Genomic DNA, 11,866 nt, shown 5'->3' with positions numbered 1-11,866 from the left:
GGATCTGAGTTTTTCCATGAAATCGATAAGGCTATGGTGTTGGATTGTCAATTTGATCATCCATTTGAGTTCAAGGACTTTTAGTAAGATTGGAATCTTACAACTTTGCACGAAATGTATTTTTTTACAATCAACACCACGTCCGCCAAAGAGTGTTAGAAGGTGCAGGAGAGCCCAACACGTTGTACAGTCCAACGATTTCAAAAAGTACTAGACAACCCAACGTGTTAAATTGATTTTTGTAATTTGTTAAAAAATAATTCTTTTTATTTTTAACTCCTTAGTAATTTTCCCATTAATAAATAATTGAATAAGCCCTCTCTATTTCAAATTATGATTGAAAAAGTCATGTCTGAAAAATAAAAGATCTTTGAGCATCAATAATTCCTATATCATTAAAACAAATCATAATCATCCTTTCTATCAAAATGCCAATGTTTTAGATACCTTTATGTATATATATATTCATAAAAACATAATATTCACAAAAAAGCAACGGTTCATTAAAGGAACCAAATTTATTCACAACATCCGGTCGGACCACCGGTTGAGTCGAATTTAAAATACTGCGGGAACAATTGAATTTGCCTCGCTGTTCGTACAGGTAAGCAAATGAAAGGATACATTAAACGGCGTGATAACGGCATCAAGGTGCGTCTATCCATTTTCTCTCTCCTACTAAGCACTCAAGAACTAAGAAGCGTTACTCCTGAGTCCTGACAACACTGTTATATCCAGACAAAACCCGCTTATTTGGCATTAGTTCTCTGTTTCTCGCTCTCAAAATCAACCAACTCTTCTCTTGCTCTCTTACTGAGAGTTGCAGAGCCAACGAGAGAGTGTTCAGGTTCAAAATTTTCTTGAGGAAATCGCTGCTCTGTTGTTGGAAATTCGATTGGTTCGAACACAAATCTCTCAGACTATGGCGATTATAGGAGCTTAAAATAAGATAAATTCAAATAAAGTAATCTCTCTCTCTCTCTCTCTCTCTCTGCGGTGTTTACTTGCAATGTTGGGAAGAATAGAAGGGAATCGAAGTCTTAGATGTTCTTACACGGCACAGATGCCGATATCCCTTCTGCAATCCCCATAGCTTACGCCGTAATCCATTCGATTTTAATTTTCTTACATTCTAGTTTAAATGCTCTTTCTCTTTTAATCTTTCTTTCGAAATAGAAAAAAAAAAAAAAAACTGAAAATTTTATCTCTTTGTTTATGTTTTTTTTAAATAAAAAAAAAAAAATAGAAAGAAGGAGAAGAAGATCGGAGCTGGCGATTTTGATTTTGGTGAGGTTTTGTTTGAATTCTGGTTGTTTTTGGGTTTCTTTTGATGTTTAATCTTCTGATAAGTTGTGTTTTAGTTTGAAAATGTTGTTTTTGTTTGTTTGTTTGTTTTTTAAATTTTTTCATGCTGATCTTGTCTGTTTCCGATACGAATAAAAAAGATTTTTTTTGGTTTGTTTGTCGGGCGATTCACAATCTCTTTGGTATTAAAGGTGATCCTCTTGAACTATTGCGGGAAGTAGGTTTTCATAGCCACCCTGTATGTGTATTTTGGGATTTAATAGCAATAATTCGGATTTTCAGAGACTATAAATTTCTGGATATTAATTGATCGCTTGTTGATATGTTACTTTGCTTCTTGATGTAGACACACTAAGAAAAAAAACACAGTTTTTTTTTTAATTTCTGAATTGTTGCATTTCTCTGCTGTAGAACCCTACTGTTTTTTACGTTTCAATTGCGGTAATATTTTGTGTTTGTTTTCCCTCCTTTTTTTTGTTGTTTGTTTGTGTGATCTTTTGCATGCAAATTTTTGGATTCTTATGTACAGTAAAAAAAATTCATGGTAAAAAATGTTGATTTTTATGATATTTTTCCATGGTAAAATGTTAATTGATTTTCTTCAGGATAACTATTCTTTCGGAATATCTACAAATCATACTGTTACGCAGAGTTTCACTGGTATTTAACGGGGAACTGGGAGGGACACAGAGGGAAATATCTGAATTGGTTGTCAAAGAGTAAGCGTGCAATGTCGGTAGAATAGGGTTATGGTTTTTGAGTTGTAGTATGCCCACTGAAATAATGGATCAAAGCGGTTCGTCTTCGTCATCTTTCTTTTCTCAGCAGTTTTTTTTACCTTCTCAGGTATGGTTACTCTAGATGTATAATTGAATTCTATTATGAATTTACAATACATTTTTTAATGTCAAAAGCATTTCACATTATTTGGCAAGTCAGCATTTGATATCCTGTTTCAGATAATTTATGATTTTTTGTGTCTATTTTTGTTATACTTCAACTTTTCTTGTTTTTTCTATTGTTTATCTTTGCAGAGACAAGTTGGATTTTCGATGCCTGATCACCATGGTGAGTTTCTTTGAAATTTGCACGCTGAGTTATCGATTGTTTCAACCGTTGGAAATTAAACATTTATACGTGATTTTGATAAAATTGAAAGCCTGTAAATTTTTAGCAATCGATTAATTGGTGGATTAATCTTGCAAATTTATTCTCTCTTGATAAATTTGTCTTGTTTAAATATTTCTTCATATAAAGTTGGCTGTTAGTTATAGGACCTAATAAGGTTGTCCCTGTATGAAACTGCATTTCAAAATGAGTCTGTGGGAACTGGAAGTCAGACCTATTTTGCATTCAAATAACTTCGAGTTAGACTTCAATAATTTAGGAAAGAACTCACGTGGGCTGACTCTTTGAAGATGGTTCCTATTGCCAACTACCAGTATCAGCCAATTTCATTCTTTCAATTGCAAATTGATAAAAGGTGAACCAATTTTCCATCTTCAGTAAAAAACACTCTGATCGCCTACTAGAAAAATCCTCAATTTCCTTTATCTCTCTATTTCCAATTAGAAATCCCACAACCTATCAATTGGTTCGACTTTTTGTATGTATATCTCATCGGCCCATCTGTAAAGGAATTATTTCAAATGAGATAAATATGGGTGCATTCTGCATGTTTACTGAAGTAATGTAAGGATAAATGTCTTATAATACCATAAATGAATTATTGTAAACCATATTGGATTTTTTTTATAACATTAATGGTGGTGATTTATATGTTATCATTACCCAATATTGGTGTTGGCAACTAAGAATTTGGTGTTGTGCGGAAGCACTCATGAGTCAAACGATGAACACGCTAAGCATGTATACAAAAAGGAAAGAAGAACGCAAAATTAATACAAGAGACAATATTTATGTTGTTTGGAAAAAAAAATGGCTTCATCCACGGTTGCGATGAAAGTTTCTTATTGATGAAGTCACGGAAACAATACTAGAATAGGGTTTTCCAGAGAACAAATATATGTAGTGTCCTAGGGCTTTTAGCGTATTTTCTAGTACTGAAAATACCCCAGCAGTTGTACGGGTGCCAAAAACATCGCGAGGCAAACGAACCCGACACTCTGCGACGAACCCAAATCTTGCATACCTCCAAAGAAGTAACCTGAGATTAGATCATAAATAACATTTGGAGGTATTCACTTCCCATATTTGATTAGTATAATCTAGATAATATTTGATGTGATGGTCCTTGGAAATCTTCATATTCTATATTTAGAAGTTCAAATTGGATGCAACTTGAGAGAGAATCTAAGTTGCGGAATGAAATGTGCCGCTCTTATTCTGGCACCTAAGAATTTGGTTTTTCTCTTACCATATTTGGTAAAGAAAATCTAGAAACTAGTTTGATTGATGGTCCTCGCTCCTCATCAATAGTCATAATTTGGATTCAAGAGTTTAAAGTGGATACAAATTTAGATAGAATCCATGCCGGAATAAAATGTGCCACTCTTGTGAACTTACACCTCAAAAGCTATCTTACATGGATAATTTAAAATGGGTTTCCTACCTAGATCGGTTTACTTTGTGTAAAGCGTAATTGTCGAATCCACAACACACGTGATCTGTTTTCTTGTCGTATAATGGGAAGATAGGGTGGGAACTTGTCCTTTGATATACTTGGGGAAAGGCAAGTGTAAGGCATGTGGTGTTCATCAAATGGCAACATTTTTATTGTTAACCATCTTATAGATGAGAAGTATAGCTTTTTGAAAGATCTGAACAAATGAACTAATTTTAAGAGAGAGAGAGGGAGGCATGGTTGGTTATTGTAAAGTCACTCACCAAATTTTAGCAACTTAAGGGATGGGTCATATTGTTTCTTTAACACAAAACTCCCAAAGATCTTAGAGATCTTTACTCCAAAATGTTACAAAACTTCCCCTAATAATAGTATAATCATAAGTTCATAGCATTATTTTTTTGGGAAAAATGGCCTAAAAACTAGAACGCTACAAATGGTCCCTTTTCATTTTATGTAGTAGATATAATAAAACTTGCCTTAAATGGGCGATGAAAAAAGATTTATTACTTTTCGTATCTCATATCTGGGTCAAAAAATAATTTTTAACGAGAACTTTAGATTAAAATAAATACCGATTTTATAGTTCGAAAAAAATAGTGATATCCATATCATTTGAAAGATTTGTGCAAGATCTATCTAGTCAATAGGTTTTTGTCGTTAACTGACTTATGGATGAAGGTTATCATTTGAAGATCCGAAAGAAGGAAGAAAGAAAACATTCCTAAAATGTTTCCAAGTTGTTGCTAAAAGAGTGAAAATATAGGAGGCACCTCACGTTCATTACCTCTTTAAACTCAATTTTACCTTGTAAAATGTTTCACCGAACTAAAGATATGTACGGCTATGTTTGTGATTCATTTGATGTAGTTAGGGTATTATTGAGAAGAAAATTGGGGGTGGGTTGGGGGTTGACATACCAAATAATTGTCGGGATGTTTGCTTTGCTCACTTGTGTAGATTTCATTTGTTCAAGACAAAGAAGTGCTTTTTAAGTGATGTTACTTGTGGGGCTATACCTTATATACAAATTTGATTGATTTGGTTGTATGTTCAAATTAGAGGAAATGGACTTTTTTTAGGGCACTTTTTTCAGAACAAAAACTTTGCATTAGTTAACTTTAGCAAAAGATATATGGATGACACATCTTTATCCAAAGGTCCATTTGTGATCATTTTTCAGCTTTATGAAGGTGAACCTACTCTTAAATCAATGGCCAAAATTAATTGGTGCCGATTTTTTTTTTTGTTGTTGTACCATCTCGCTTGGGGACTTTTCCTGTTAGCAATGAGAATTCTTCTAAGGGACTTTCTCGCAAAGTAGAAGTAACCTTGTTATGAATATAACTAACATCTTTTGGTCTTTCCCATACTTTGTTTTGGTATGCAATATTTGGTGTATCTTTGGTATAATTAAGTTTTAGTATTTAATGTCACTAGAACATAGTAGAAGTAACCTCGTTATGAATATGACTAACATCTTTTGTAAGCTCATATATCTTTTGGTTTTAACTTCTATTTTTTCCTGTTGCGATGACGATGATTTTTTTCCCATAATCAATTTTAATATGCAATACTTGGTGTATCTTTGGCATAATCCAGATTTTAGTATTTATTTTCACCCTAGTGGTTCTTGGTGGATTTCTCATGTCTCCCTAGGTCTACTCCTAATCTTATGGTTTGTATGATTGTAAAGAATTTTTTTATTTTTTTTAGGGAAAATGAATTCCTCAGGAAAATGGCATGGAAAATGAATTCCTAGGTTTCGTTGAACCTAGGAAAATGTCATAAAGAGAATTGGATTTTAGTTTGGAGGTGGTAGTATTTGTGATAGAATAACATTGGGAGATGAGAAATTGTTTTCCACATGGGGGTTGTGTGGGGAAATATTTTCCCATTAAGAGTGAAAGATCAATTTCCTAGGGAAAACGAGTTCTTGTAAAAATGCACAATTATAGACCTACAAATAGCATTTTCACGAGAAAATCATTCTTCTCACTGATTCCTCTTAGAATCATAATCATCAAATTCGGCTACTTATTAAAAAAATACCATTAAATCATACTTTTTCTTTCACTGATTAAATCATGATTTTTCAATAAGACGCAACTTTTACGAACAAAAAAAGGTTATGGCTTAGATAGAAAAGAGAAGTGGCTTAGACATAAAGAGAAGTGACTTGGACAAAAAGATGACCTTGACGAAGATGATGACGGCTATTTTATTGATGAAACATCAGAGAATGAGGATGATATTGAATTTGGTGATTTTGATTGGTTGATGAATTGTAACTTGGATTCATGATTGTAATCTTTTTATATTTTGAACAATATAAACGTTGAGTGTGTTGTGGACTTGTGGATACTTTTCGTGGATTTATGAACAATATCACTATGAGGTTTTTATGATTTATTATTGTCGTTTAATATGTGATTTAATTATATTAAATGAGAATACCACTTAAGAGGGAACAATTACACAACCGTAACCCTACCCTATTTTTCCATTTATTACGAATTCCTCCATTACAAACTTTTTACCGAACCCTGACGTGGTGACCATGCTTGCAATCATCTTAGTTTGTGCTGTTAATGCATGGGCATGATATTTCTAGAAAAAATTGAGTTGCACATTATGATAAATTAAATCACATAGGGCGATCTCCCCCTTTTTCATGTGATTTAGTTTTTAAATGCTGAATTGGCATAAGAGATATTTTGAGACTTGGTTTTATTTTATGGCCACCTTATTGTTGCCCTTTTAAGTAATAGGAACAAATGCAATCTCCCAAACATTTGGAAGCATGTCAGTCGTGTCATCACCACTGGAGAAAATTCTACCAGCAGGAGCACAGTCGATGGGGTCCTTAGAACTTCCTCTGCCTCCTACAGTCAGAAACCAGAACGACAGTTTATTTGTGCAGCCGGGACATTATATTGTGGGAGGAGATAAGGATGGTGAGAATGGGGCCCAACATCAGTGCAGTCCCTTCTCAAGCGCCTTGTCAGAAATATTTAAGAAAAATGGTAAGCTCTTTTTTTCCTCCTCATACCAATGTTTATTCATAATTATGTATTGGTGCCAGCTTGGATATTTTAATTATCAAATGCGAAACTCCCCATGATAAGTTCAGGGGTGGGGCCAGTATTTTGTCCACGTGGGGGCAACTAAGTGTGGGAAATTTTTTGTGGGGGCTATAGCGGTGGACATTTTTATCCACCACTGTTATCTATTGCAATAGCTCATAAATCCATATAGAGTAAGAAAATTATTGTGGGGGCAAGTGCCCCCACAGTAAATCCACCCCTGATTTGGTTGATTGGTTTACTTCTCTAGTCTTTGTGCCTTATTTTGGATATTTATGATGCAGTGAGATTATCATCAAATGATTTTCTATTCCGCCAATCTGTCAATGCTGTTGCTTCCCACGATGTGGAAGAGGAGCCTTTTGAAGCCGGTGAAGAAATTGAAGCCCAGATCATCAGAAACCTCCTTCCTGATGATGATGACTTGTTTTCGGGAGTGTTTGATGAGCCCAAGTATATTGCTCAACCCAATATTGGCGCTGATACAGGAGATTTTGATCTGTTTAGCAGTGTTGGTGGGATGGAACTAGAAGAAGATGATGGGGGCCAACGATTATCAGATTCTTCAGTTGTTGGATTAAATGCTAGGGAACACCATTATGGTGAACACCCTTATGGTGAACACCCTTCTCGAACACTTTTTGTGAGAAATATTAACAGCAATGTTGAGGATGCAGAGCTAAAAGTTCTTTTTGAGGTACTGGTTTCCTCTCTTTCCACATTTTAGTTATTGGAGTTGATCCATGTTTATTATTTAGTTTGTTTTTTGAAGTATTGAATCTTAGTCATGCTGACAACTTTGTTTATCTGGGCTTAGCGATATGGAGACATCCGAACTCTTTATACAGCCTGCAAGCATCGTGGTTTTGTTATGATTTCATATTATGATATAAGAGCAGCACAAAAAGCTATAAGAGAGCTCCAACACAAACCATTAAAACATAGGAAGCTTGATATACACTATTCAATTCCAAAGGTATGATTCTCAGTTCTCTCTATCTATCCCTTTCTGTATTTGTAATGTTGTTGATGCGCATGCGCTGTTGTGGTACTATATATATATATCGTTTAAGTCATGTGACCCTCTGTTGGTTGTACTCTGACCTATTGGTTTTATGTCGTTAGGATAATCCTTCTGATAAAGATATTAACCAGGGAACACTCGTGGTCTTCAATCTTGATTCTTCTATTTCAAATGGTCATCTTCACCAGATTTTTGGTGTCCATGGAGAAATTAGGGAGGTGCGCTGGTTAATCAATCTTCTCTGTTGCACAAATTTTTTCGAAGAATATGGATTTAGCTAGTTTTTATTCGTGGTCGCAGATTCGTGAAACTCCACACAAGCTTAGTCACAGATTCATTGAGTTTTATGATGTTAGAGCTGCAGAAGCAGCTCTTCGTGCATTGAATAGGACAGATATTGCTGGGAGGCAGATTAAACTCGAACCAAGTCGCCCCGGCGGTACAAGACGGTGGTATTGTCCAAGCACACTCATTTATTTTCTTTTATTTTTGCCCGTAAAATAAAATGCATGTTTGACACCTTTCTGCTTCTGCCACGAGTTTGTTTTTCCATATATATATGGGTCAGGATCCCTTGACTCATGGAAAAAAAAAAAAACACATGACATGTTTTATCAAGATAAGTATAAATTTCAACGGTTGGATAAATTTCTGCATGCCTTTCTTTGGCTGTTATCATCTACTTATCTATATGTAGGAGTTTGTTCGTTTAGTACTTACACCCTGCTTATGTATTCCTCTAAATTAAAAAAAAAAACTGAATCACTATTTTCTGCAGTAACGTGCAACCATTTTCTCCTGAGCGCGAGAAAAAGGAATCTGATGTGAATCAGAAAGAAGGAAGCCCTCCAAATAATTCACCATCACGTGGGGCAATCACATCTAGTCCATTAATGGAAAATGGATTCCATCGTGGGATACCTTCTAGTGTTCCTCCACCCTCTCTTCTGAGAGTTGCATCGGTTGGCAATCAATCTTGCCAAATGCCTGGAGTAGGACCTTATGGGCACTTCGTAGAGGTTAATGGCGGTAAGTGCAATGAATCACTGGGTGTATTCTTATTTGCATTCTGATGTTGAACTTATTTGAGAGGCTCATACCTTCTGATGTTTTGGGGTCCTTTTTCACTAATTCTATGATTATTTTTTTTCCTTCTATTTTTTGCATTATAACATTCCTTGCTTTTTCACAGCTTTTGGCTCGTCTGGAAATATGTGTTGTCCTCTTCATCAACCTCACTATGAGTGGAAGATCTCGAATCCGTACCATCCTCATCTTCTGAGCCCTTTGATGCTCCCAAATTCTCCACCATTTTTCAATGGTGTGAATATTCATCCCTTGCCACAACTGCATGGACCTCCTATTGCACCATCTAATATTATAAATGCACACCACCATGATGTGGGATCAGCACCAGCCATTAATTACTCTCTCTTGGGCAGACGACATGCCTATGCTGGGATGTCCCCTGAGGCATCTGTTTTCCAGCCAATTTCTTTTGAGGGTATGGGAATTTCTGTCAATTCTACACTACATCCTTCGGGACTCACTTCTCCGAATATCTTTCCTCATGTTGGTGGAAATTCAATGGACTCATTGATTTCTTCTACAAATATTGGACTACACCATTCTCCTCAGCACAGGGGCTGCATGTTCCATGAAAGAAACCTGGTGATCCCTATGTCAAACTCATTTGATGCTCCTAATGAATGGGTTAAAAGCAGGAATGAAGCTGATTCCAATCAGATTGGTAGCAGGAAAGAGTACGAGCTCGATATTCCACGCATATTGAGTGGAAAAGATATCCGAACAACTATTATGTTAAAGAACATTCCTAACAAGTATGTTTGGTGAATCCAGTTTGTTTATCTTTTGTTACTTGGATTGTCTTTTAACTTCTGTCCAAGCATCATCTTTAATATCTATAATTTGTTTCATATAGGCAGAAGTATTTAGTAATGCTGCTTCTCTTTTTTCTCTACTTAGTCCTTTTGACTTGATTTGGCGGTAACTATAGGTACACCTCAAAGATGCTTGTGGCCAAACTTGATGAACAGAATCGTGCATTGTATGATTTCCTTTATTTGCCAATTGACTTCAAGGCAAGTGAATTTCCTACTGAAGGAAAAAAGCTTTCTTTCTTTCGGAAGAAAATTTGTGTCTAATAACAATTTTTAGTTCTTCTAATTTTACTTTCATAAATTTGTTATAGAACAAATGCAATATGGGTTATGCGTTCATCAACATGATTGATCCACTTCAGATTATTTCGCTCTATGAGGTTTGATCCATATATATTTTATTAGGATAACAAATTTTAGGATTTCTATTAGATTTTCTTCCATTTTTACCCTTTGTAGATTAAAAAAAACTTGAATTGTTCAGACATTCAATGGTAAGAAGTGGGAGAAGTTCAACAGTGAAAAGGTGGCATCACTTGCATATGCTCGAATCCAGGGGAAAGATGCTCTTATTGAACATTTCGACAATTCCACCGTGATGAATGAGGAACGACGTTATCGTCCGATTCTCTTCCATTCTGATGGTCCAAATGCAGGTGATGAGGTATAATGCATCACATCATTTCTTTAGGCTCACCAAAAAATAATATTTTTACCTTCTCTAAGTTTTGAAATATGATTTGACTTCTAATTTTTTATTTATTGATGTAGTTTGTGACAAAAAATTTTAAACTTTACCTTTCCCCCCCACCCCCTACAGGAGCCTTTCCCTGTGACGGATAAAACCCTGTGTAGAGCAGGCGAACCGAGGGGCACTTACAAGGAGAAAAAACATGAAGAAAGCCCACCGGCCTCTGCAAATGGAGAGGAATCTTCCGACGGCAGAGATTCTTCGTAAGGTTCGACTAAGGACTTGGAGTGAGTACATTTTCCAAGTAAATACATATCCGTGGACAGGCTGACAAAGTCTTCCGGAGTGCTTTCAATGAGACCCTTTCTTTTTTTGTTGGAAACTAAAATAATTTGATTAAACCCTGAGTGGGGGTACATTTTTCTTGGAATTTTAAAATTTTACTATTGAGACTGCAATGAGGATGCTAGAGAAAGGCACAAAACAGAGAAGAGCCTCCAAAATTTTGGATGGTTGTGAGAAATTTAAAAAAAAAAATATATATATATATATATATATACAGGAGTTACTGTGCAATGGAGGGGGATGTTTTGATGCTGTTTGAGGATTCTGTCTCTTCTCCTTCAGAGGAAGGGAGAGAGATTACTGAGTCTGTGGATAGAGCTCTGGTTGTCAAAAGTTTTGAAGTGCTGTTGTTTTCTGACATTATTGCTGTTAATGAATTAGTTGTTGTTCATGGTGTGGCTTTTGTGACTTTTGTTTGAATATCTCCTGCTTATGTTACTCATAGCGACAAAATTCTCTGATTTTTTTTTGAAAAAGTTTCGATTAATTCATAATTCTTTCAATTAGGGATTTAATCCCAACTTATTATATTTTTTAATATATGAATTATACATTTTTTATATCTCCTTAAATAGTATATTTTTGTTTTTACCAAAATTTCCAACTTTTGTTGATTTTTTCCGAAGTTTTTCCTTGATGAATTTTCCCGAATCCCGACATTTTCATTATGGTGTTATTTGTACAGTAGTTGTGGCTCAATTGGTGCTAAACTAGTTATTACTTCTAAATGTGTTACAAGGCAGTGGTAAGACTGTCAATGGATCGAGTCAAGCCCAGAATTTGATCTGCTTTGGATCCAGATTGGGGTTTTGAGTTCTATAGGGATCTGAGCCCATAAATGTTTGCAAATATATAAATTATTAATTGTTTTATTTTGTACATCAAATTGGATTTGATCATGTTCAGACCAATCTTGGTCTTTTGGATTGG

At 35.2% G+C, this 11,866-nt stretch overlaps 1 protein-coding gene across 2 annotated transcripts; it reads left to right on the top strand.

Moving 5' to 3' along the window:
* Positions 1-782: 782 nt before the first annotated feature.
* Positions 783-11,103, top strand: LOC147398344 (protein MEI2-like 4). Of its 2 annotated transcripts, none has more exons than XM_086447503.1 (14): positions 783-964; positions 1,911-2,151; positions 2,340-2,373; positions 6,655-6,915; positions 7,260-7,672; positions 7,793-7,951; positions 8,101-8,217; positions 8,300-8,451; positions 8,778-9,028; positions 9,192-9,840; positions 10,017-10,101; positions 10,212-10,280; positions 10,385-10,556; positions 10,721-11,103. In XM_086447503.1, exons 2-14 carry the CDS (start codon positions 2,074-2,076, stop codon positions 10,741-10,743), a joined length of 2,463 nt encoding a protein of 820 aa, XP_086303629.1. In that variant the 5' UTR covers positions 783-964; positions 1,911-2,073; the 3' UTR covers positions 10,744-11,103. The 2 variants fall into 2 exon arrangements, with proteins under 2 accessions (XP_086303629.1, XP_086303628.1); XM_086447502.1 differs by having other exon boundaries at positions 10,385-10,564; positions 10,721-11,101.
* The last annotated feature ends 763 nt before the right edge of the window (positions 11,104-11,866 follow it).

Source organism: Akebia trifoliata, chromosome 7 (assembly GCF_017979445.1).
Source record: "Akebia trifoliata isolate Shusen 1 chromosome 7, ASM1797944v1, whole genome shotgun sequence".
Taxonomy (NCBI): domain Eukaryota; kingdom Viridiplantae; phylum Streptophyta; class Magnoliopsida; order Ranunculales; family Lardizabalaceae; genus Akebia; species Akebia trifoliata.
The sequence above is the reverse complement of the archived record's forward strand: the minus strand, read 5'-3'. Positions and strand labels throughout refer to the sequence as shown.